At 39.7% G+C, this 27,977-nt stretch overlaps 1 protein-coding gene across 1 annotated transcript in view; it reads left to right on the forward strand.

The window, feature by feature from the left end:
- The first annotated feature begins 952 nt into the window (after positions 1-952).
- The window catches only part of stk31 (serine/threonine kinase 31), a 56,188-nt gene continuing 29,163 nt past the window's right edge, over positions 953-27,977 (forward strand). Inside the window, exons 1-11 of the mRNA XM_060902526.1 lie at positions 953-997; positions 1,097-1,142; positions 1,249-1,301; positions 5,605-5,703; positions 9,082-9,153; positions 15,517-15,675; positions 17,250-17,566; positions 20,894-21,053; positions 21,266-21,391; positions 24,574-24,689; positions 25,302-25,458. Coding sequence (XP_060758509.1) covers positions 953-997; positions 1,097-1,142; positions 1,249-1,301; positions 5,605-5,703; positions 9,082-9,153; positions 15,517-15,675; positions 17,250-17,566; positions 20,894-21,053; positions 21,266-21,391; positions 24,574-24,689; positions 25,302-25,458 — 1,350 coding nt within the window. The remainder of the gene's footprint in view (positions 998-1,096; positions 1,143-1,248; positions 1,302-5,604; positions 5,704-9,081; positions 9,154-15,516; positions 15,676-17,249; positions 17,567-20,893; positions 21,054-21,265; positions 21,392-24,573; positions 24,690-25,301; positions 25,459-27,977) is intronic.

Genomic DNA, 27,977 nt, shown 5'->3' on the forward strand with positions numbered 1-27,977 from the left:
CCAAAGCTTTTTAGCAGCAGCTTGGATTTCAGAAATCGCTGCTCATTCTCAGCTCGAAAGCAAATCAAGCGGCGTGTTTCCTCTGGATAACAACTTCATTCATTCATTCATTCATTCATTCATTATCTCTAGCCGCTTTATCCTTCTACAGGGTCGCAGGCAAGCTGGAGCCCATCCCAGCTGACTACGGGCGAAAGGCGGGGTACACCCTGGACAAGTCGCCAGGTCATCACAGGGCTGACACATAGACACAGACAACCATTCACACTCACATTCACACCTACGGTCAATTTAGAGTCACCAGTTAACCTAACCTGCATGTCTTTGGACTGTGGGGGTGGATAACAACTTAAAACACGTAAATAATGGAGAAAATACATTTATGACAATCTTTCGCCGCGGGAACCGCCATCTTTCTGAAATCCGCATGAAATCTCGCTGAAATCCGCATGGCATTGTGGGAAATCACTCAAACCCCTTCGTTCGGAGTCAGCTCCAGGAAAATCTCCGTTTGGAGGGGTACAGAAGCCCTACCCCTTCCCCTACCCCTCCGCGTTAACTGGGATTGGGATACCCCTTCACGTGAACGCGCAAAATGGAGGGGAAGGGCCAAGGGGTTGGTCCAAGGGGTGAAATGAGATTCGGCCTAAGTGTGAACACAGCATGAGTTTTGATGAGTGTGACAACCAACCCCGTTCTCCTCTAACCCAGACCACCTCAAACGGTCCCTGAGGGCTCCTATCCCAGTGCCCTTCCCAGGCCGCAGGTCACTGGTTTGGGAGTTGTGTGTGCGAATCCCATCACTGGAGGATGAGAATGTTCAAAATACGTTTTAAAAGCTGCCCAAATTAAACATATGAAGTTGATCCTGCTGGTAATTTTGGTTAGTAAGAAACTAAGGGTGAAGTTATCGAGCTAGTTAGATAAATTAATTGACAGATAGGAGGTGGAGATGTCTTCTAGTCCTTTACACAGCGTTTTAGCGTCACCCAGTGAGGTAAGGTTTTATTTTATATCGATTATAAATGTTGCTGAGTGCGCAGGAGGGGCATCTGTGTGATTATCTGCCTGCCTGCCTGCCTTCTGTTTGTTTTAGGCGCGAGACCTTCTGGAACAATCCACAGAGGCCGAGCTTGAAACAAGTAAGTGGCTAAACCAGTTAGCTAGCCTTCACTGGTGTTTATAAACACTCAACAATACAGCTGCTTTTTTTAATATATATATATTTTTCTCGTTGTAATGATTTAGTGGAGCTCGTCCTGGTCACTCATGTCGTGGATGCCATCACATTTTGGGCTCAGGTAATTAAAACCCTCCTGGTTGTTTAGTTTAGACATGTTTGTGTTGGTCAGTTAAAAAAATAAACAGCTGTGTAGCTACATTAATAAATGAGGGTCCCCCACTAAATATACTCAGTCAATAAACTATACGGTTTTGAATGGTGATGTTGGTTTTAATTTGAAATAAAATGATGAAAGAAATAAGGGTTGTTTTTTTACAATCAGGGTACGCAAGCTAAAAATCACATTTAACACTTATCTTCAATGTCAAAAGGCTTGACTAAATAAACTTGGTTGTTTATTGTAGCTTTGTGATAGCTCTATTTACCATGCAAAAAAAAAAAATTGGTGATAACGTTATTGGGCAATTCCATGTAAATGTCAACCTCACCATGCAAATATAAAGCAACATGTAATACATCAAAACCACTCCCAGAGATCTCACCTAGGCCTGTATTTTACAGATGTGAATAAGTTGAACCAGTTTGTAACCAACCTAATATGTCACTGTCAGTCTTTCTTTCTTATAATGTAAAACCCAAGCTAAAATCAACTTTGATCATGTACAATTCTATATTATTGCCACAAGCCACAGAAATGTATGCTAAAATCCACAAAACAGCAAAACAATAGCCATCCTAAATATTATTTAAGAACTTTGATAGTTTTAGCTGATATTTAGAGAGTTTTTCAAAGGGTTATGGTGGTTAAATTGCTGATTTTCTAAACATATGCCATGTCTATTTCAGACGCGTCACATCCATAACGGAATTTCGTCACATCCATAACGCTGACTTTTCCTTCCGAAACTCTGCATGAAATACAAAATATTTTAAACAAAGATTTTTTAATATTCACCTTGGACCCCTCTATCAAGTGGATATCTCCATTTCGACATTAGGTTTACAATTTCACGGAGTTTGATAAAAATGTACAGTCACCCAAGAAAAGTGATACTTTTTCTGTCACATCCATAACGCATCTTTTATTGGCATTTTCTGGCATGCCCTAGATGTACTATGGGAATTGTTCTTGTTCGATCACTTCTCCAGTATGGTACAGCCTTAAAATATGCAACACCTGTTTAAATACTGGGAGACAATAAAACATGCACTGGGTCATTTGTTGCCATTTTGAGTTCAAGTGTCACGTCCATAACGCTGGAATTGCTCTATTTTTGGTGAATGTATGGCAATATATGTCATATTTAGCAAAATTACTCGTGTCATTTAGAAAAAGTGCTTTTTTGACCACGGGTAGCTCCAAAAAGGATGCACTTAAATCATTCTTTATACCATAAAACAAATATTTGGTTCCGTATCATTGGAAACTTACGCTACGTTCACACTGCAAGGCTTAATGCTCAATTCCGATTTTTTTGTGAAATCCGATTTTTTTGTGAGGTCGTTCACATTAACAAATATATGCGACTTGTATGTGATCCTCAGTATGAACGAAAAGCGACCTAAAAGTGTTCCGCATGCGCATTGCAGGATATGACGATGTCACATGCAGTGAGCATGGCCAGTGTTTACGGAAGTAAAACCGCCCGGTTGCGGTATGACCCATCCAATCTAGCTTGAATAGCTGCATCCCCCCAAATGGAAATCAGCTCCCTAACCTCTGCGTCCTTCCATTGAGAAGATTCAGAACCTTCACAGCCCGAAGCGTCCCTCGCATTGATGTCGGGCGCAGATACGTTTTTTTAACTGGGAGGGACAAAAAACTGGGGGGGGGACAAAGCTGCCAGCAACCCAACCCCGATATGCCTGTCAAACTTGTTGTGGGTTACCATAGCAACCAAGCTCGAGCTCGCAACCTGTGCAGTCTGCGCAGCTCAACCAACCGAATATCAGTCTTTGTTTTGTTTTATGTGAGTTGTTGCAACTATGTATACACTGCTGTGCACCTCAATAAACCGAATGGTAATTAGTCTTTTGATTTTTCCGTGAGGTTTGCCTTATGCAAAGAAAGACAGCATAGAAGTTTTTTCCTCCCTATAAGTGGGGGGGACTGAACGAAGTGAATTTAAATCTGGGTGGGACGAATCCCACCCGTCCCCCCCTCTATCTGCGCCCGTGATTATGCGCCATGTTGTTGTAACTTTTTTTGAGAGACCCGCCGCCTACTTCAGCGCAGAATAGTGATGTTTGTGGCTTGTTGATGACGTGTAAGTCGGATGAATGCGACCTGGCGGTTCAGACTGAAGTCGCATATGAAAAGAGCGGATAGGAATCGGAATTAGGACCACATATCCAAACGGCCTGGGTAGGATTTGAAAAAATCGGATCTGTGTCGTTCATATTGTCAATAAAAGATCGGATACAGGTCACATATGGGCGAAAAGATCGGATTTGAGTCACTTCAGCCTGCAGTGTGAACGTAGCCATAGTTAAGTTTTAATGTTGAATGCCAGTAAGTTTTCAGACTATTTTTGATCAAATTAGTATGTAATTGTCAAAAAAAAAAAAGTCCTCTCCATCCAAGACAGCTTATTTTTCAATATAAAATAACCTATATCTAAAATGATTATTTTCATCCTAAAATGTGGTCAAGATATTCGGACATAAATATTAGAGACAACTAACACAAAGCTTACAGCCTTATATTTAAAAGCACTATGGAAGTAGTGGATTCTGAATTGTCAAAAAAAATGTCCTCTCCGAGAATCACTTCATTTGTTTCTCCCAGCCCTGCTTAAAGCTACACTTAATCTTGTTATAATACAAACTATTCCACATGCCTATCTGTTCTTTAACTTGTCCTTCACTTAAAAACTGGTACAAGAACCAGTTTGAATCAATTTGAATTTTGGACTCCTGTGACACAAACTTTGTACCCTGATTGTAAAACAACCCATAATACAGATAAAACTAAATCTTTTGATGTGAATATTCAGAATTTGGCAAAAATAATGCAGATTTGTGGAAAAATGGCGGCTTGATCCGGGACATGATAAATGGTCGACTACATCGCATTCCCTTAAAAAGCTTGTCATCCACTGAAAAGTCTACACTTATCACTAAGTTGTAACTTTATACACCTAAGGATTGGTGCACTCGCAGAATAATCATAATTGTAATAAAACATCATGCAAAATATTTGATCACCGCCGTAACTCCATTTTCCGCAGACCTAAAACCGATACAATCGTGTGTTTTGATCTAAACGGAAAGCCTCAGGGTCAAGGTCACTACCTCACCAAAAGTAGCAACTTAAAATCACTACGCCATATACAAATTTTAGCTATAAATCTACGATTTTGTTTTTTTAAAACGAAAGCTGAAAGTTAGGTATAGAATGTGTTTTCTTACAGAATATGTTACGATGGTAGCTGGTCTTGTATGAATTTCTGAGCTATAAAATGAGTTGTGGTCTATTTGTGTGCGGGGAAGGACACACGTTAACAATCTGCATGTGTAGAATGGAATTTTCCACTTCATCAGTTAGAAGTTGATCGCGCTTCCATTTGCGGTCTTTCTGTTACGCGAGTGATCTGTTCGGACGTTATCGCTGAAAAGGTGAGTTTTGACAGTTTTATTTTGTTTTAGTCTTGCAGTATAAGGCAATAGAATGTTTCTTTTTCATCTTACTTTCATATTTCGTAGTGTTTGCGTATTTTGGCCAATATTTTGCAACCATGGTCAATTTAGATCGAACTTTTGATAGAATCTACGGCCAGTCATTTTGCCCCGCCCCCGCCTTGCGCTCCGCCCAGTGCGGTAGTGATGTCCCGTTGCTCGCGCGCCGCAGCAGAGACCCGCGCGACCTTCAGCCGGTACAGTCGCTGTTCTTTTACCACCACCGTTATTCTCATCTTTCCGGTGCGTTCTTGATTTTTCCATTGTGTCCTATTTCGCCATATCAAATACCCAAAATGTATCATATTATTCATATTTAAGTGAATAATCAATTCGGGCATCATAACTTGGCATTTTTAACCTAAGCAATCAAAAAGAGGAAATTTATTCAATATTTTCACTCATCTGTGAAGGAGGGGCTTTAATTCTTCATGATGTAGTTATTTTATATGTAAATCAATTTTACAAAAGCATTTGAATTGTAATAAAAAAAATTCCATAGTGGAGGCCAGATAAAGCAAGATGCTATCTTTATTCTTATTAAACATGACAAAAGAAACAGTGAGTGTTGGGTAAATGCAAAAAAAAATAGTAAAATTAGAAAATGTATTTTTTGACCATAATGTCCCAAAGGAGAGACCAGTTTCTGAGACAGACCCATATATCTGTATCTTTTGTATTGCTGGTGTCTAATATACATCTTTTTATCCATTTACAATCCCTAATTCATACTTTTTATAAAGACTGTGACCGAAGACAGGGTCTCTGAGAAGATGGATACTGTCCTCTCAGAAAAATGTCCTGCTGCACAGAGAGTGAAGGGAAAGCCAAGTCCACACAAGGTGAGAGAAAACAGACCACAAAATGGACTGTGTTGTAAATCCATCACTTTTAAAGTGCCTAGCTATGCTTATTTTCATTTTGTTATGTTTGGCACGTGTTCTTATCCAGAATGACGTACAAAATTGCTTTATAGTCTTTGTAATAAACCTCTCAAAGTACAAAAAGTTCAGGGTCTTGGGATACGATCAAGCTAAAAGCCCTCGTTATGCTGTGTGTGTTCCAGACCAGAGGCGATTCTAGACACTCTTGTGGCCCCAAGCAAAAATTTCCAGGGGGCCCTTCTGACCAGTGTTCATCACCAATATGTTATAAATAATCTGATACCAACAAAAAATGTATGAAACCAAAGTTTTTTTTAATTCCAAATGTGAAAATACAATGGTAAAGAACAATAAAAAACAAAAATAAGCCCTCGGGCCCCGACTCTCAGGGGGCCCCTGGGCCAGGGGGCCCCAAGCAGTTGCCTGCCTTGCCTGTTCACAAGCTGCGCGTCTGTTGCAGACACAAAATTGCACGTCGTAAATCGATTGTTTATTCGTCACACCCTTGTGAAATTCCTCTGTGCATTTAACCCATCTGAAGCAGTGAACACACATGTGCGCGTGCACATACCCAGAGCAGTGGGCAGCCATGCTAACAGCACTCGGGGAGCAGTTGGGAGTTAGGTGCCTCGCTCAAGGGCACCTCAGCCCAAGGCCGTCCCACATTAACCTAACCGCATGTCTTTTGGGGGAAACCGGAGCACCCGGAGGAAACCCACGCAGACACGGGGAGAACATGCAAACTCACAGCAACAGCTATATAAACCCACAGCTATAAATATGGCAGTGGTAACAGTGAAACATAAAATGAACACTAATGGGCAGAAGAAAATATAATTTTCCTCAACCTCACTGACATGTAGAACTTTTTTTTTTTAAATCACAGGTCTATCGTTGGAGGAGCTTTATTGTATAATCTGATATTGAAAGCAAGCTATTGCACAGTACGTTTGTGCAAAATAATGAAATCATTCCTACATGATATTACGCTGCTAAGATATCCAGTGACATTTACTCGGATTATATAATATTACCAGACCTGTCAATGTTTATGAGCCATTCCACCAAATCGGTGCCATTTCCGTCCCTAGAAAATTATATGTATAAATGCACATAATGTACATTATGTAAAAGTACATTATATTATTTTATTTAAGTATTTTAAAGTACATAATGTACTTTAAAATACATTTCCTTATTACGCAGAATGTCCTGCACATTGATCTGATTTCAAATTTAAGATATACAATTGTAAGGATTAATAAAAACTACCTAAAACACTGAAAAATAGCATGTGTTACCTGTCCCCGCACTCTAACTTTATACTTAACTATGAAATATTATGATTAAAATCCTTCAGAAACAGTATTTCTTTTGCACTGTTGTGCGACTCCATATCCTATCCCTTAGGGCTGCACAATTAATCGAATTTAATCGAAAATCGCGATTTTGGCTGCCACGATTAAATTAAATGAAAATCGTGATTTATTTCCATTTAAAATGCGAGCTCTGCTGCACCTGATCAAGCACTTTTTGACCAGTATTCCACCAAACCATTAGGGGGCGAACTGACGCATGTAAGGTTTCATTACTTCGCCTAAATAAGCAAGCAAGCCAAGTCACAGTAATGAAACCTTACATGCGTCGGTTCGCCCTAATGGCGTGAGAGTGGGTAACAGATTGAGGTGAGAGAGAAAAGCTAACTATGTCGGAACAACAGACTATTTAGCACTGGAGGCAATGCTGTGACCTGCCTTCGCTCATGTTTAAAGCCAGAGCATGTTGATAGGCTGGTCTTTCTAGCTAAAAACTTGTAGGTCTCAGTATAATGCTATGTAATTGTTGCAATTGAGTTTTCAGTTCCTTCATCCTTTGGTAATTTCTTGGATAAATTTCATTTATTTGTCATTTGGAAATCAGAATTTCTCTTTTAAATTTCATTCTGCACTGAAAGCTGTTCATATTGTTTGTTTGAATATAGTGAAATAAAATTTAAATGATTTCCTTAACATCAAGAATAATTGTGATTAATAATCGTGATTACAATTTTGATCAAGATAATCGTGATTATCATTTTTCCATAATCGTGCAGCCCTACTATCCATGGTTTAAATATATTTTTTTCATAAGAAATCCACAATATCTTAGTTAAAATACACATTTTAGTCGTGTCCCTGGGTTTTCACTCAGTCCTGTTACCCAAACATATTCCCCATCTGACAAATTTGGAACATTCCATAAATCACATGCTCAACAGGAAGTTACATCAGTTGTGTCTTCTGAAGGCCATGGGAAGAGCAAAAGTTAGTTCTCTCATTTACTTTTCTGTATATTTGATGATTTTTTTTTAACTCTGACTGATAAGGTCAATGTCAACATACTGCCCTGTTACTTAAATTATTTCTTAGATATTTGTTTATTTTAAAAATACAGATTTTTGGTAAATCACTAGAATGTGCTAAGTGTGGTCATGCTATTAGGGATGACGCCATGTGGCTTAATTCCATGTATTAGCTAATCCTAGGCTAAAAACTCAGTCCTGTTACTTTCAGTCCTGTTACTCATATAAAGAGTATATAGCCATCTTTGACTTCCAAACCTTGTAAAAAAATTAATAATGCAGCCTGAGGTTGACCAATACACATTTTGAATAGTTAAATATGTGTGTTGTTATAATCAGTGTTGAAAAGATATAACAAATTAAGTTTAATTTGGGAGGGGTACAACAAGCAAATGGCACCCATTCGGTGGAATGTCCCTTATGCATTTTGCATGGAGCGCAACAATTTGTCAGAGTATGACGGGAAGAGTTTTCACTCAAAAATGCATCAAGGAGCAGAACAACAGGACTCAGTGGTGCCATGTGGGCATTAGACAACTGATTTGTAAAAGGAACATGTAGAAAATGTACTGTCGTGTTTTTTTTTTTTTTTTGCTTCATTGTTTGTGCATTACTGCAAAATGACTTATAAATCCACTGACCAGTTAGGTTTTTACAATTGCCTTCATCTGTAGTTCCTGACCGCACAGCAGATTACACCTTTCTACATTATCATTAAACAGGAAATGGTGGAAATGTTATTTTTTTTTTATGCTGTACAATTAAATTATTCAATTGTTTATCATGGGGTGTTTTTAGAGGGGCTACATATAAAATGGAAAGGCATTAGCTGGGAAAAATATTGTACAAGCCTGTGAAATTTTATTTTACAGTTTAAGGGGTACCTGGCTGCAAAACAGTTGTGAACCCTGGGGTTAAATGAGAGGTCGCTGATTTAATGAAAGAGAAGCATCGACAGTATGCTTTGCTTTCCTCCCTTTACTTCTCTGTTACAGGTTTATGGTGCCTGCTACTCAGGAGATCGATGCTGGTACAGGTGCAAAGTGCAGAAGCAGATAGATGACTCCGTAAGTGCAATCTCAAATTATGATGTGAATAAAATTCCAAGTCGGAGGCCCTGTTCATACCTGCAAACTAGTCACCTTTTGGCGAAATTCGCCGTTTTGATCCCAAAATAGGTCACTTGTGTGAATCATGTAGATCCGAAGAGTTTTTTTATTTTTGGGGGGGGGGTGCGCGAGGCTACATTGCCGAACATTTGGTTTCAATGTACTACTACTTCAAAGTACTACTACTACTACTTTTCTCCTCACACCCACATTCAGACCATTTCCGCCTTCTTCATACTTCAAACGTCTCTCTGATTGGATGACATTCCAACAAGCCAATAGTCTTACAGAACGCTGGACAGTATCCGCGAATTGTAACTGAATAGAGGCGGGGTTTTCTTGAATACGGGTGTGTATAGGAGGATGGCAGAGATCATCCAAACGCAATGCAGAACGGGACACTGAGTCTTGAAAACAGCTCACGGAATCATATTTTCTGATTTTTTCCGGAACTCTATATTACATCTGGAGACGGAAAAACATTTTTAGTATGCGGAGAAAGCTGTGTTACGATGAGTGAGATTTAAAGAGGCTTTAGGGTGGTTTTTTTGGTACCTGTGATTTGGTGGTCTGTGAGTTGCGTTTTATGATGTAAGACGCAAGGGGCGGGGCTGTTACGTTTGAACCGAACGCGCGACACGGAAGATGTTTCTGTGGGCTGAAACAAAACAGAAAAAAATGTCAAATCAGTTTGAGTAAAGTCATTTTTTGTTGAACATAAGGATCTATAAACGCGTGTTTTGGGTAAGAGATCATTTTTATGTGAAACTATTGGTGGGATTGTCAAAATTATAGCGTAATATGTGTTGATCTCGGTTGTATTCAGAGAACCAGTTAGTTGTGTGTGTGTGTGTGTGTGTGTGTGTGAGAGAGAGAGAGAGAGTGTGTGTGAGTGAGTGAGAGAGAGAGATTCTCTCTCACACACACACACACACGCCATGAATTTGGCAGCACTGAAGGAAAGGAGGGCTGAATTTGGTGTGCTGCTGGTAATAGGGCAGAGGTGGTGAAGAAGGATAGCATGGCACGAAAGAGGCACATGGCAGAGCAGCATAAACGTGCCCTTGAACGGCTTGTTCGGGCCAAAAGGTCTAAAAAATGATAAACTGGTCTGCTGAAGAAAGTTTCCAGTGTCACACTTCAAAAAATTACTTTTTTAAATTCAAACTGAAAATTGCAAAGCTAAAAATGAATAAATCTTGTCTTTGTTTTAAATGTTGTCTTTTCCCTTTATTTTCCTTGATCGCGCGCTGTTTAAGGGGGCCGGGGGGTTACCAGTAGTTTGTCACCTTTTTCAACCCTCATGAGTTTGCAGGTATGCCTGTTTACACTTGGTTTCAGAAGTGTCCAACTGACCGCTTGTGTTTGGGTTTTGTTATTGCTACATTGCTTCTGCTAGAACAGGGGTTTTCAAAGTGTGGGAGAGTCAGCCCCCCCTCAGAGAGCAAATAAACAACAGCGCCCCCCCTTCACAATTTTTGTTGTTGCTATACTTAATGTTCCATTAGTATTTTAAAAAAGGGTTGTTGTACACATTTTAATTTTTTTTCTTTTACACATTTTAAACATCTGTGCTTTTTAAAACATCTTTTTTTTTTTACACATTTTAAACATCTGTGCTTCTTTTTAAAACATCTTGCTTTGCACATTTTAAGCATCTCATAGCATCGTTAGCTAGCACCTCTTGGCAGACAACACACTGTGGCAGTGGAGCATCTTCAGATCCAGTCCATGAAAATCCAAACTTTAAATAATCGTGGTTATACTTCCTTCTTTTTTCAGTCCCCCCAGGATTCCACGGGCCTTTTTTGTGATTGTTGTGGGCTAAAATGTCTGATGTTGTGGGGGTTTTCCAAAAAATTTCAATGAAAGTTGCGGTGTTTTTTAGGTTTTTGTTGCGATTACATTGCGGGAGGAAGTGAAAGTTGCGAGAAATTGTTGCGATTTTTCTCTTTTTGTGATTAAAATTGAGTGATATGTTAAATATTAAGTTATTACTGAAAAACTATTGATTAAGAAAACAAAGACACTGAGAAATGGTCCTATAAACAACTTTACCAATATAAAAGATTACCAGGACTACAAAAATGCAGAAAAATAGGCTTTACTTATCCAAATGCACCTGTTGGTTCAAAAGTTAAAGTGCAGAGAACCTCACAGCACAACATGAAGTTACCTTAAAATATAATATAAATGCCTCAGCTTTCATGTAAGAAGAAAAAACTATTAATACTAGTACTGTGTGCAGGCAGTCTCTCCTGAAGACTAAATTAAACAGTAATTATAAACTAATAAAATAAATGGCTCAGGTTTCATAGAAGACAAAAAACTATTTGAACAGAATCTCACAGTATGATGCTGAAGCTGCCTAAACAATGGAAAATAAAATACCATTTTGGCAAAAATGTTGGCATCTATTAATTTCTTGTATTAAGTAAAAAAAATAATGTAAAGTGCACACAGTCCTTCACTGTAAACATAACACACTTTCAGTAACAGAATTTAAGCTATAAACATTGTCTCACACATGCAGTGTTGCCAGATACTGCTGACGTTTTCCAGTCCAAAATATGTTCAAAACCCGCCAAAATGAACTTAAAACCGCCCAATCTGGCAACACTGCGCGCATGCTGCTTCTCTTGAACGTATACACGGAAGTAAGGCGGAAGGTAGTTTGTCGATGTCACCTCAAGATGACGCCAACGATTGGTCAAATTTGCGGGAAGGTTGCGGTGATTGGATATAATTGCAACACCGCCCTGAATTCGCGGGGATTGGTTGAATTTGCAAATCTCAACATCGCGAAATCCTGGAGGGTCTGGTTTTTTGCTTGGCCCAGACTCTGTCTCCTCACTCACTGTAGCTTTAGGTACTAAAAATCAATCCATTTTGTCTCTGGCAAAGGCTAGCTGAAGTTCGCTAAATGTCCGCAATAGTAACTTATTCTGGTTTATTTTTCCTCACGTTGCGCCCCCCCCCCGGGAAGAACTCTGGCGCCCCCCAGGGGAGGCGCGTCCCACACTTTGAAAAGCCCTGTGCTAGAAGGTCCAAGGGCCCTACGTACAGTTGTTGTGTCCGTCTCTGTCGCCAGACAAGCGCCAGGTTTGATTATGCATGTACTTGCTAAAAAGATTTGCAAAAAAACACAGCACAAGACAAGTGTTGGTGCACGGTCACCAAAACAACCATCAAGTCCTGCATTGATGACGTACGAGGGTAAGGTAAAAAGTTCTAAGACAGATGTTTATAATTTCAAAAGGAATACAAAGAAGGAATTCTCCGATGGAAACATCGCTTGCAGAAGTGTTTAGACTTAAATGGAGGTTAAGTAGAGAAATGGCTTTATTTCATAAATAGATTTTTTTTTTCCATTTGTCTTAGAACTTTTTGACTTACCCTCGTACAGTAGCTTGAAAAAGTATTCATACCCCTTGAACTTTTTCAAATTTTTCCACCTTACAACCACGAACTTCAATGTTTTTTATTGATATGTTATGTGATAGACCAACACAGAGTAGCACATAATTGTGAAATGAAACGAAAATGATAAATGGTCTTCAAAATTTTAAACAAATAAAGATCTGAAAAATGTGATGTGCATTAGTATTCAGCCCCCCTGCGTCAATACTTTGTAGAGCCACCTTTTGCTGCAATTACAGCTGCAGGTCTTTTGTGGTATGTCTCTACCAGCTTTGCACATCTAGACACTGAAATTTTTGCCCATTCTTCTTTGCAAAATAGCTCAAGCTCAGCCAGATTGGATGGAGAGCGTCTGTGAACAGCAATTTTCAAGCCTTGCCACAGATGCTCAATGGGATTTAGGTCTGGACTTTGACTGGGCCATTCTAACACATGAATATTCTTTGATCTAAACCATTCCATTGTAGCTCTGGCTGTATGTTTAGGGTCATTGTCTTGCTGGAAGGTGAATCTCCTTCCCGGTCTCAAGTCTTTTGCAGCCTCCAACAGGTTTTCTTCCAGGATTGCCCTGTATTTAGCTCCATCCATCTTCCCATCAACTCTGACCAGCTTCCCTGTCCCTGCTGAAGAAAAGCATCCCCATAGCATGATGCTGCCACCACCATGTTTCACAGTGGGGATGGCGTGTGCAGGGTGATGAGCAGTGTTAGTTTTCCGCCACACATAGCGCTTTGCATTTAGGCCAAAAAGTTCAACTTTGGTCTCATCTGACCAAAGCACCTTCTTCCACATGTTTGCTGTGTCCCCTACATGGCTTCTTATGCCTGTCTTTCAACAATGGCTTTCTTCTTGCCACTCTTCCAAAAAGGCCAGGTTTGTGGAGTGGACGACTTATAGTTGTCCTGTGCCCAGATTCTCCCACCTGAGCTGTGGATTTCTGCAGCTCCTCCAGAGTGATCATGGGCCTCTTGACTGCTTCTCTGACCAGTGCTCTCCTTGCTCGCTCTGTCAGTTTAGGTGGACGGCCATGTCTTGGTAGGTTTGCAGTTGTTCCATACTTTTTCCATTTTTGAATGATGGATTGAACAGTGCTTCTTGAGATGTTCAGAGCTTGGGATATTTTTTTTATAACCTAACCCTGCTTTAAACTTCTCCAGAACTTTATCCCTGACCTGTCTGGTGAGTTCTTTGGTCTTCATGAAGCTGTTTGTTCTTCAGTGTTCTCTAACAAACCACTGAGGCCTTCACAGAACAAGTGTATTTATGCTGAGAGTAAATTACACACAGTAGGACTCTTAACTAATTAGATGACTTCTGAAGGCAATTGATTGCACTGGATTGTATTTAGAGGTATCGGAGTACAGGGGACTGAATACTAATGCACACCACATTTTTCAGATTTTTGTTTAAAATTTTGAAGATCATTTATCATTTTCGTTTCACTTCACAATTATGTGCTACTCTGTGTTGGTCTATCACATAAAATCTCAATTAAAAAAACCTTAAGTTCATGGTTGTAAGGTGGAAAAATGTGAAGTTCAAGGGGTATGAATACTTTTGCAAGGCGCTGTATTTTCATGTAACGTACTTGTTGAGGACATGATCAGGACCCGTTAGCGTTTATGCTACCAGAGATGCCTACTAGTATGGATTGGCCGTATTTTGTGCGGAAAAGTTACGTAAATACGATGTTACGGCAAACAGTGTTATTCTGTACGGAATTATTATAAAGTCTTTAAAAAATTCCAGCGAGTTGTTTTTAAATGTCCAAGTGACTTTTTCAATCCATGCGCGATTCACGGCTATTTCTTTTTACGACAACCACACATGCTGTGCGTGACATGCGCAGATACCGCATGTTTGTTCGCGCTATTTTCACTTGACATCACACACGCATGGTGCTACTTCTCAATAGTGGAAATGAAACGCTCAGTATCGGGACAAGTGAAACACAGGTCTCGGTTTTTCCTCCCATGATATACGGTAGAATGGCCGTGCGTTACACCCAGTCAAAAGGGCAATGGATACGCGCACTGCAAACTGTGTAGAACTGACATTAACATCACTCGTGTTGGTCGCGATGACTGCAGGCGGCATGTCAACTCCAAAAACCGTATGGAGTATGCTGAAATGGCGAGTCAGGCGGAAAGTAAATCTGGGGGTATCCAGCAGTTTTTTCGAAATCTGTGGATGAAAAGACACGGAACGTGACACGTGCTGAAGCGGTGATGGTTGACCTATGCTTGGAGTTGAACTTGCCAATTAGTGCCATGAAATGTGAGTTAAACTTATTCAGTTTCTTTTTACATGTCTGATTTTTATTCACTGAAATATCAAACACTGGCTGGACTTCTTTAATTCAAAGTCTTTTCAGTGTTGCAAGTGTAAATGTACATGTAGTATGATCAAAAACAGAATTTTATGATTAGTGCTGTTGGGATTGTGGCAAAAAATTGATCATTCCACTGTTTTAAATACAATTATAAATGTCATTTTATTCAATGTCTCTTCTGAAGCATTATGCTGAAGTATTTATATATTGGGACATTAAGATAACAATGTCGGACTCTCTTTGGCATGAAATAAGAAATTTTTTAAAAGTTTTATTAGAATCCGTAAACAGGTAGAACATTTTGCCAGGCAATATAATATAATACTTTTGAGGAGTTACATTCAATACCAATGATTGGTAGTCAGCCGTAATGTCTGCAAACATGGAACACTATTGTATTTAGAAAAATGTGAGAAATTGTATGCTCTAGAAATTTGTTGAGTGGAAATTCAATTGAGATGGCTGCTCGTGTTTTTTTTTTTTTGTTTACTCAATTCACACAAAACAGTACTTTTTTAATAATCGTATTTTGGCATCACTCTTGTCTAAATAACTTCCCTCATGTTTAGTTTCATGTTGCATACGTCGATTATGGGAATGAGGAGGTGATCGGGAGGTCTGAGCTAGTTGAACTGCCAGAGGACTTGCAGTCAGCCGCACTTGCTAAAAGATACAAGTTCTGGGGCTTTCACTTGGCAAGTGAACAGGATTCACCACATTACTCCCAGGTAAATTTGTAGTCATAAAAGCAGGAAAAATTTGCAGCTGCAATAAGGGAACAAGTAATTTTGTTCGATTCATGGGTGAGGTTCTTGTTTTGGCGTCTGAAAGGATTGGGACACTGACGCAGTTTTATATTGGATTTGGCTATGGGTCAGTCCATGAAATGGGGTTACCAAAATGTGACATAGAGGGAGTCACTTAAAACAATTTACAACTGAAAACAACTTTTTTTTCCATGAAGCATTGACCATATAAGAAAATATAACACAGTTGTTAAGATAACTCCTGCTCTACAATGTATGATAAAATCCATAAATATTTACCCGGTTGCTAATGTAACAAGGACACGAACAAGCTTTTAAAAATAAAGGAAAAATATTGATAAAATCGATTTTTTGCTTTTATTTGCTTACTTTAAACATTAACACTGAATAAGAATTCATTAGAAATATTAGTTCAACATCATAAAACACTGAAAATATGAAATACCAGTATTTCACAAACTTCATAAAATCTCTTTAAGATTTGAACAATAACAGTCATTAACAGGAAACAGTTTCATCCTATATGGGGTAAATGAGATTATTGAATTCATTACTTAGTCACACTTATATCTGCACTTCTCTAGAGCACGTGTTGTGGTGTGTGAGATCCCGCGAGAAGTTATCTCGCGTCAGTTCAGCTGACCTAGATTGAGTAAATGGGTCTCGCAGGTTGTGAACGAACCAGGAAGTGAGTGGACGCTAAGTTAGGATGTGAGAAAAAACATCGATAATTTCTTTTATTGCCATTTGTTTAAATTTCTTTCTACCTACATCGTTTTATAGTATATTCTTCTTTATATTAAAAACATCAATCATGATTTCAACTCGTTTTATCATTTTTTATAAGCCTGGTTTCTGACGTAACACGGTAGGACATCACAATGTTACGTTCACAACCTATTTTTAGTGGATGAATTCGAAGCTAAATAGTTTATAGAACCTTCTTAACTTTATTATGTGAGTGTAAAACTAAATTGCAAGTACCATGAAACTAATTTTATTGAAATTCTCAAAGTAATGAAGGTTTATTTAAGCTCAAAGTCAGCAAATATTCCATGTCTCAAACGCGTCATCCGTGTCCAGTCACAGGGGAAGAAAATGTTTCACATTTCTTTATTTCAAAAGAAAACTTCATTTATTTTATTTCTTCAAACAATATTTATGGATAATCTGCTAAATATTTCTTTAAATCATGGAAATTAAAGATGAAATGATTATGTAAACCCGGACCAATGAAAAGTAACATCATTTCATGGCCTGACCCCTATGTCAGTTTAGTGATGTGATTTTTGTTGTGTGAACATAATCATAATTTTATATGCATATTTTTCACCATGTCTGATTTTTAGATTTTTCACCCTTATTTGTCTGTCCTTACACTGAAACTTCTTTGAAACTCTCAGACATCGTTTTATTATGAATGCCACATACTGAATTCAAGAGCCAAAATAACAAATTGCATCACTATTCAAATCGCACAGAAAGTAAATGTGTATAAACATCAGTGTCTTTTGTATTTTAATTTGATATACCAGGGGACGTCCTTTCTTCAGAATCTGATCTACGGAAAGAAGTTGCGCATTAGCGTGAAGTCCGAGTGCTTTGATGGAACGGTCCTGGTTAAGGCATTTCAGGGCAACCTGGACATTGGTGAAGAGGTGTTAAAGTTTAAATTCGCCACAGTGACACTTCCAGCCAATAGAGAGAGTCCATCTCCTGCTAAGGCTCTCCAGAAGCAGACTGGATTGTGGTCTTCCAGGAGACCTCAAGGAGACTGTGATAGCACAAGCTCTTTAGGATATATGCCCAAGTTACGCCCCGTTTTCTCCAACCAAAAGCCTCAAGTCTTAAAGTAAGAGAGATTTCACTCATCAGACATTTTCGATGCCAATCTGTAGAGCTGCACTATAATGGCTAAAATGATGATCCTGAAAAAAAAAAATATATAGTATTGCTCAATGTTTTATAGTATTCTCAAGGGTTGTTTGTTTGATTAACAATTTTATTCTTTAAAGTGTTCTACCTCCATCCTTTTCTGAAACCAAAACTCTGTTGTAGGGTTCTATGCAGGGCCTTTGTGGGTTCTGCAAGGGGTAAACTGAAAATCCTTGTAGTATGTAATATATATATATTTTTTTTATTATTACTGAGCATACCATCCTAGCAGGCTTGTAGTACTCGAGTCCAGGATTCGTGCTGTAATTTTAAGGACTCATGACTCGACTTGAGGGGTGTTCACACGGCAACTTTTACTCCGGTGTAGCACCGGGGCTGCCCCGGTAGAGCGTTCACACGGTACAAAGTTATACCGGTGTAGCCCCTGAAAGCTGCTTAAACCAGTGCAAATCTAACCCTGCTCGGGAGGTGGTTTAAGAAATTTACTCCGGAGTAAATGCTAGTTTGCGGGGCAGCACCGATATAAAATGGGACGTCTGAACGCTACAGGGGTAGACTCGCTACGCGTGAGGAGAGTTGATTACATAAGGGCATTGCATAATTTGCATCCTGGTATTTTGCGCTTCCAAAATGGCGAATATCAACAACAACAACAGAACTGCATGTCTTCCAGTGTTGCCAGATTGGGCGGTTTTAAGAGCATTTTGGCGGATTTGAACATATTTTGGGCTGGAAAACGTCAGCAGTATCTGGCAACACTGGTGTCTTCATCCACGTTGTTTTCCCGGTGCTTGGTGATGCCATGACAACCGGGAAAAGGAAGTACATTTTCACGCATGCGCATATTTCATTTCTGCATTATTACTATCGTATAGCACGGTCGCAAAAACTGCCATGTGAACGCAAGTGGGGCTGCACCGGTGCTAACACGCTTCTCTCTAGTAAGCAGGTTTGTGACGTGTGAACGCTCCACAAAATTTACACCGGTGTAAGATATATCGCAACAAAATAAATCAGTGCAGCATCGATGCAAATATGTGCCATGTGAACACCCCTTTGGACGTGAACACTGATTACTTGTGCATTAACTGCATTTGGACCCTTTTTTTTTTTTTTTTTAAACATGCTGTAATTTGGCATAAGATATTTATATCTACATTAACTTTTGTACTGATCTCATGCAAGAGTGTCACACCTGTGCGCCTTGGTGTGTGTATCAGATAGACTCTCAGGTGTGCTCAGGACCGCAGGTGCACCAAGCTGACACTTGTGCACACGCCGTAAACGACTTTCGCCTGCACAGGATTAAGGCACAGTCAGCGCGCCTGTGTGAAAACGCACGTACTTTGCGAAGTAATGAGTTGCGTTGCTGACACATTACCGAGCCTTATTTCCTTGTTTGGGTTCCTGATCCTTGATTTCCTGTTTCTTGTCTTTGATTCTGCCGAGTCTACGATAGCCTGTTTGTGCCTCGCTTGACCTATTGCCTGTTTCACTGTTTTATGATTTTGACTGCCGTTCTGGAGCGTTTACCCGTCTTCACTTGTGTTAATAAACACACTTGCATCCATCTCTGACAGAATACTTCACACTCCCTGAGAAAGAGAATGTACATTCACCTGTTCATACGTCATGTTCAGGAGCAAACTCGTGTTAATGGTACGGTTAGGGTCTTGTTCTCGGACCCGACTCGAAATTTTCTTTAATGACTTGACTCGGACTTGAACACTGGGGACTCGAGACTGGACTCGGACTCCGTTTAATGACTCGACTACAGCACTGCATCCTAGTCAAAAGTTTGGATACACCTTTTAATTCAATGTTTTTTCTTTATTAATTAAGTCACTTCCTATCTTAAACTAATGATGGATGTTGTTTCTCTTTACTTACTTGAGCGGTTCTTGACACTATGCATTATTACAGTTGTAGAATAGAGCTATTTACTGTGTTTTATTATTTACTCTTTATTGTCTGATCTCAAACGCATTAAAAAGGCAAGAAATCGCACTTTAACTTTTTACAAGGCATACCTGTTAACACTTCTTTTTTTTTTTAAACAATTCCATATGTTATTTCATAGTTTTGATGTGTACAATGTAGAAAATGGTCAAAATAGAGGGAAAAAAAACTGAGTAAATGTGTCTAAACTCTTGGCTGGTACTGTATATTAGCATAAGAATCAGAACAGGGCAGCTCCTTGAAGGATTGCATTTATGTTAAGTGGCTCTTTTATATGCTAATTGAATGAACCATCATGGTGTGCAACCAGATTTTCAAAACCTGAATGAGGTGCTCATAATTTAATGTGCCAGTGTCCATTATTAATTGGCTAATAAGCTCACTGTAACTAAACCGATTTGTGATTTTATTTTTATTTTTTTAAATGTAAAATAACATGTAGCCCTAGTCGTCTGATTTTTATATTGGTGATCCAACACCACTTGTTGGGCTTCAGGTCATAGTGAAAGACTACGTTCAGACTGCACCCTGAAACGACCCATATCCGATTTTTTTTGCCCATATGCGACCTGTATCCGATTTGTTATTGACAATCTGAACGACACAGATCTGATTTTTTTCACATGCGACCCAGGCCGCTTGGACATGTGGTCCTAATTCCGATGCATATCCGTTATTTTCACATGCGACTGCAGTCTGACCGGACAGGTCGCATTCATGCGACCTACACGTCATCAACAGGAGACAAACGTCACTATTCTGCGTTGGCTAATCCCGCCTCTTTGGTGGAAAACAACAACATTTGTACAGTTTTCAGAATTTAAATAGACTTTTATAGAATTGATCAAGCTAATGGTGGATTTGGTAGGGACCTGGATGTTAAACCATCCTGTATTACAAGATTATAAGATTGTTCTGGAAATTTCCAGTAATTTGACACCTTCGGTCTCATTAGTCTGCTGCCCACATTAATCAGATTATTGTGTGAGTTCCGCCGCCGCCACAAAAACCACATCGCCAGGTCTCGCCTCATCTCCATGCTTTACTTGCAAACTTGGAGTGCGTTTTTTTTTGTTTGTTTGTTTATGTATTACGTAGATGTGCTTATTACGTGTCAATTTGCGCATGCGGGACACTTTTGGGTCGTTTTCCGTTCATATTGGAGATCGCATACTGTACAAGTCTCATATAATTGGTAATGTGAACGGCTTAACAAAAAAATCGGATTTCACAACAGATCGGATATGGGTCGTTTCAGGTTGCAGTCTGAACGTAGTGTAAGATTAAAGGTGATCTGTTTCATGCTTTTTCTGTATTGCTTTAGAGAGCAAAGCACCAGCAAGACTGTAATGACTGCCAGTGTGCCAGAAGCAGAGAGGGAGGTGGTAAAGGAGAACCAGCAGCCTAACCCCGAGATGGTCATCCAACAGCTGTGTAGTCCGGTCACTGAGCAAATGCTGAATGAAGCCAAGTCAGAGCTGCAGGTGCTCACTCACTCTCGTTCCTCTCATCAAATATCGCAATTCATTGCTCGAAAATCTATATGGCTATAAACCTGCCCAGTTCTTGCACATGCGCACATTTATGTAATGCTTCTATCAGCATTTTTTTTTTCACCATTACCACTCATCTGTTTGATTGACCATATGCACTCTAACTGGATTATATTATTCTTGCTGTACTGTTTGTTTTGTAGAGGGCCCGAGAAGAGGTGGAAGAGAAAACACAGGAGATAAAGAAACTTGAGAAGGAGAAGCAAGAACTTGAGAATCAGGCAGATCATCTACAGCAGCAGCTAAAGGATGTCAGATTGGAGCTTCAGGTTGGAGCATAGTTGAGAAATCGGGGCTATATATCTAGTTTTTAATCCCCAGGCCTCTGACTTGAAATGTTCTTATTACATTCAGGATATCAACGTGCATGCATACAATGTAGGGTAATCATAACAATGGGGAAAATTCATTTTTGCATTTTTTAAAGTCTCACCCTCTAATTATTTTCCTTTAATAGCAAGAAAATGAAATATAAATTTAGAATAAGGTGCAACAATATTTAGAGGTGGCACAAAGCCTCTGAAAATCCTACTGTTCTATAATTTTCGGACATTTATGTTCTTGTTTTTAATAAAGCTGTTCAACAGTACTCACGACATTTGTGGTATCTGAGCGAAAAACTAGTAGGAGTCGCCTTTTTTGATGCCCAAATTCCTGTGGGTGAGCAAAGAAAGATGGTGGAAGCCTTGTCTGGACCTGAAGGAGGAGAATCTGACAAGCCACGAAAAGATGTAGATTTAGAAAATATCAAGAACTTGAGCATCTCAAGCTTCATTACAAAGCACACCCACACTTTGTTCACAAGCCTTCGCATTCCAACAGGCTTCTTAGGAAAAGCCCCGGAGGAATGGCCAGAAGATGAAGATTACCAGGAAGGAAAGAGACTAATTGGTGGACTGAAAGTTGTCAACGATTCAGCTGAAAGAGGTGTAGCTCTTGTTCAGCAGTTCAATGATGGCATCACCATTCATGAGGATCAAAAACAGTATCTTTTACAAGTTGTCGAATACCATCGAAAACAGCATCCAACAGTGAAGAAGAGTACTCTTTAAAAAAGATGTTTGGTCCTTTTATTGCTTCTATGTATTTAAGTGTTCAATACTGTTTAATAAAGTTTTCATCTCTGCAAATTAGTAGCTTCATATTTCCTTACATGCTATCCAAGTTTTTTTTTTTTTTAAACAAGTCATTAGCCAAAATCTCACAATTCCAAATTTCAGGAAGTTTGTGCCACCTCTAAACATCAATAAATTTAGCTAATATTTCACAGCATGATATATTTAGCCCAAAGGAAAAAAAACTGTGGGGTGAGACTTGAGAAATGGATAACTTCATTTTTTTATTGGCACCCTAATACAATGTGATGAACTTCTTTACTAAGTACAGGTAGTTGTCGACTTACGACCTATGCGACTTACGACCGATCGACTTTACGACCGTCTGGTTATGACTGGCAAGTGTTTCCCAGCTGAGCGTACGACAGTTTCCGCCCCAACTCCCGGCAGCACCTCTCGCCGCGTACAACAGTTTCCGCCCCAGCTCCAGGCACATGCGCAGTCTCCCTCGCGCGCTCCGTCATACAGTTTCTGCCCCAGCTCCTGGTTTATGAAACGAGCAAATGCTCCTGCCAGCCCGAGCGCTGCAACAGCTGATGATGACGTAGACGACCCGCAGCCAAGCGCCAGTGATGGCAGTGGTTGCTAAATTGTGTATTTTGCTATGTTTTACATTTTAGACTGGTACCAAAATTCAAAAAAGTGCTTATTTAAGGAGTTAAAGGCATTTTTGAGACAAAGTCGGCGAACAGTCTTATTTTGTCAATTTGGGTGTGCCGAATTCAAATCTGCAATATGCCGAGCTCTATCTGACCTCTGTTGACCTCTAGAGGTCATTGAACTTTGGGCCTGTAAACGTCTCAGCTGAACCCAGTTTCTCAGCTTTCTAAGGAATGAAATGTACTAAAATGATTAATGAAGTTAGCAAATGGCCTTGTTTGTTAAATGTTTGGGTGCTGAATTCATTTTTCATTTGTAAAACGACATATGACCTCTGATAACCTCAAGGTCATTAAACTTGGCCTATAGGCCTATGCATTTAATGGCATTTTTAAACTGACTTTACTCCCCCAAAAAGAATATGAACAGACAAAAAGCAAATAGAAAGGAACAAATACAACATTAAATGCCAGTCCATGTACATGTGACTTACTTTTCACAATGAGAATGCCTAGGCGATCACCTTACATAACATTGCATTACATTTAGCGGTTATGGTTTATACAAAGCTACTGAAAAAAGGACAGATTCAGCAGCATACAAAATGTGGGGGCATACAGGGTATACAGGTTAATCAGGGTTAGTATATATGAGAGTTTTTTTCTTTGTTGTTTGTTTTGTTTTGAACGGGGTAAAGCCTTTACAAAAAACAAACAACAAAGAAAAAAAACTCTCATATATACTAACCCTGATTAACCTGTATACCCTGTATGCCCCCACATTTTGTATGCTGCTGAATCTGTCCTTTTTTCAGTAGCTTTGTATAAACAATAACCGCTAAATGTAATGCAATGTTATGTAAGGTGATCGCCTAGGCATTCTCATTGTGAAAAGTAAGTCACATGTACATGGACTGGCATTTAATGTTGTATTTGTTCCTTTCTATTTGCTTTTTGTCTGTTCATATTCTTTTTGGGGGAGTAAAGTCAGTTTAAAAATGCCGTTAAATGCATAGGCCTATAGGCCAAGTTTAATGACCTTGAGGTTATCAGAGGTCATATGTCGTTTTACAAATGAAAAATGAATTCAGCACCCAAACATTTAACAAACAAGGCCATTTGCTAACTTCATGAATCATTTTAGTACATTTCATTCCTTAGAAAGCTGAGAAACTGGGTTCAGCTGAGACGTTTACAGGCCCAAAGTTCAATGACCTCTAGAGGTCAGATAGAGCTCGGCATATTGCAGATTTGAATTCGGCACACCCAAATTGACAAAATAAGACTGTTTGCCGACTTTGTCTCAAAAATGCCTTTGGGTGTCACAATTCTGGATTTTGGTACCAGTCTGTTTGTATTTTGGTATGTTTCAAACTAAAATGTTTTCTATTTTTCACACCTGTATTTTTTTGTTTTGCACATATTAAACGAATTGTACTGTACGCAGTGTAGTATGCAGTGTTTGACTTAAACCAAATAATGAGCCAAGGTAATGAAATAAGAAAATGTTGATAAAATAAGACTTTAAGATGATTACAATATCATTACACATCACAATATACTTATGTTCATTTAACATAGGCCGACTTACGACCAGATCAGTTTACGACCGGTCAGTCGTAACCAAACGCAGTCGTAAATCAACGACTACCTGTATTTGAATTAGCGCTTATTACATTTTTAAAAATGCCTTGACTTTTTTCCCTCCATGGTATAATAACTTAAAATGTTTGACAGAAAGCAAGTGAGGTGTGTCCAAGAAAAGATGAGGGTGTGGAAGTCAACATGGAATCATCAGTATGCGAGAGGTTCTCTCAACTGGCTGAGAAAGTCGAAGCAGTGAGAAGAAACAGGTAAACCTTTCCATATTTGCTACGTTGGTGAACGGTTTCTGAGCACAAGTTTATTAAAAACTTCTTTTTTTTTATATCTAAAAATGTGATTTTTTTGCAGTGCATAATTGAGTTCACTTTAACTTACGTGGTTCAACTTCAAGGCACTAAGGTTGGAGCTCTTTAAGCCTGGTTTATCCTTCTGCATTAACACATGTTTGAGTCACTATGTAAAGTGAGGGTAAGAGTTGCATGTTGCACACAAGATTTTTTTGTTTTTATGCTCTTATGCATGGCCCTCCATAAGCTAAACTGTATGTCATGTGGATGTGGTGTTCCTACAGGTGAATGCCGATTGGTTGGTGGGGAGGGTTTTGTCAACAGTTTCAGAGGAATATTGTTCTAATAGATCTTGAGTGTAAACAATGCAGAATTTAACCAGTGAGGTGGCTTCTGAGTCTCCTTTGCTATACATTTTATGTGGTTCAAGTGACGCTGCCCTGTTACTTTAGGTGCAGATATGAACAGATTATGTTGTCCTGATGTGCTTGCAGATATGCACTCATAGAGGTATAAATCAACCATTACTATTTGCCTTCAGTTATGTGTTCAAATCCCTTTTGTCAATTTCAGAGAAAGTAATGAGTGCACTACTGCAGAGGAATGTCTATCTGAATCCATACCAGTGGTGGAGAACAACAGAATAATCATGCCATTTATATCAGAAACACTCGAGATGGCATGGGAAGACTATAGACAGACCATAAAACAGCTTAAAGAGTGTCAGAATGTGAGTATGTACGTACATCACATCGTGTGTGTGATTGCATACTGGCGCGCCATGTTTCATTTGTTCTTTATTTGCATTTCCTGAATGTATACTGGCCAGAAATTAGCGACTGACCTCTTCCTTTTCATCTAAAAATATTTATTTAATGATTGTTACATCGGTCTGGACTGGATTTTTAAACACATAACGGGACCTCCAACTGACTTACTGTAAAATATACTTAAAGCATATACCGTATGCAGAGCCATGGCCTCACTTTCGTTTATAAATACCTTGAGACCTCAAGAATGGCACAGGAGTAGTTTTAAGCGTCAACAATAAATCTAATATGTTTAATTTTTACGATTAAAGTGATTTATGTAGGTAGCGGTCTGAGTGAATGACCTTGACGTCTGTAACGTCACAGCAGGAAGTCTATCCGTCTCATCGCCACTTCTGCTATACTGAAACACAGAGCTGACTACGACTCCGATCCTCCATTTTGAGCTAATTTATCGCCACGCCACGTAGATGTGTTTTTGGCCGGTGCAGCAACATGACAGAAGCTGGATTTACGTTGCGTTCATGGTCCAAGAATGTTCAAACTGCAAAGATTTGGACGCGTTTTGCGAGAAGTTCACAGGCACGTTTGGCAGCTATGAAGTGGTCTCTCCTCTGCTCTGCACATTTTACTGAAGACTCGTACGAAACCTTTGATCTATAGCGTTGGCTATAAGCCCGTATTGAAAGAGGGTGCAGTACCAACAATTAAAGAAAACTACAAGAAAAGGAAAATATAAATTTTTTTAAACGGAAAGGGAGTTCAGTTGCACCAGTCCTCCCGGAGTGAGCCGAGGGTTGTTGCTAAAACCTGGGACGGGACATATCGCTCAGGCAGTGACCTCCCTGCAGTTGTTGCTAAAACCGGTGACCTCCCGTTCCATCCCGGGTTTTAGTAATTGCCTGAGCCAAGCAGTAATGGCGGAGTACACAGTATGAAGAAAAGTGAATGAGTGGAGCAGCCGTCTTGTTTCTAAACTGGATATTGCTGCCATCTTGCCCTTACATGGAAGAAGTGAATGAATGGAGAACTGAACGAACAACTGAAAGTCAGATTGTTTTTGAAACAATCGGCCTTCAAGAAGTGAGAACGCAGACGGGTAAGCTCTGACTCTCGTTTGGGTTAAAAAAAAAAGTTGTTTACCTGCATTTAGATTAATACATGTAACTTGTATCGTGTGTGTAAGGCAGCTGGGCCATAGAAGGTTCACGCTGCATGCTGCACGCTACACGCGTGTAAAGAAAAGTGGACAAACGGAGCATGACTTGCTCTGGGCCATAGAACGGCGTTCACGTTGCACGCTGCACACTTCACGCGTGAAGCGAGAAATGAACATGCACACTTTTTTCTAGGCGTGAAGATGGAAATTCCAGTCAATGCATGCACGACCCCAAGGTCACCGCCGCGCCAGCCAATCAGAACGGGTCTAGGGAGATAAAATGGACGACTACCGAGAAAAGTTGAAGTTTAATGGCCCAGGGTCCGGTTCTTCACGTGAACGTGCAGCGTGAACCTTCTATGGCCCAGCTGCCTAAGTTACCGGTATAAGATGATTTAATTTGCTTCAGAACATGATTGTCTCAGTTCATCTGATTATTTAATGAGCCTTTTACGTTTTATCAGTGAAAATGCATGCATGTACATGTATGTTGCATAAGTTATAACACCTATCCTGTTTTAATGAGAGTCAGCCCACGATCAATGAAGTCAAATCAGTCTTAGTTGAGCAAGTCGGTGACGGTATTTCTTACTTTCACCATAAACTTTTATTTATATGACTTTGGTCTATAGCTGTAAAAGGCCTCGGCCTTAAAACCGGTTCCTGCTGTGACGTCACGCACTTGGCTGGCTGGCTCAGCGGGGCAGCTCGAATGCCAACTTTGCGGTTGATTTTAATTCTCAAAAAAATATATTTTTTAATTCCCATTTATGCAGCATACCAGAGTCAAGGATGGAGATACTGTCCACTCGGAAATGTATTTAAAGGTTCTGTGTATCTCCTTTAAGTTCTCTTTAAATTAATGAAATGCATGACCTTGATGGTTTGTCCTTTGGGGTCGAAGATGACCATGACTACTTCAATTTGGTGGGTAGCGGTTGTGAATCTGGAGGTGACTGATGAGGCCAATACGGGCCTTGAAGGTACGCCCACATGTCGACGTTCCATGTGCCAAGGTTGAGTGCCTTCACTATTTCTTTGTTGTGTTTTGACCACTGAGTGAGATCCCTGCCAGCTGTGGTGTGCTGGCCAGGGTGAAGAAGCAGGCTATGTTTGGGGAACCTTCTAGCCTCTTCCTCCATGGAGGTGAGCAGAGTGAATCCTAAACAAGGCTGCTCAGACACCCAGGGGCTACCGAACTCCGCTGCTGCTTAGTTCCAGCAGAGGGCGACCCTATGCCCTGGGCCGAGTGCATGCAGGTTCATGACTACAGCTTCCAGTGTTTCTGCACCTCCTGCTTCGCCACTTGCCCATTGCCAC

This window comes from Neoarius graeffei, chromosome 20 (assembly GCF_027579695.1).
Source record: "Neoarius graeffei isolate fNeoGra1 chromosome 20, fNeoGra1.pri, whole genome shotgun sequence".
In the NCBI taxonomy this organism is placed as follows: domain Eukaryota; kingdom Metazoa; phylum Chordata; class Actinopteri; order Siluriformes; family Ariidae; genus Neoarius; species Neoarius graeffei.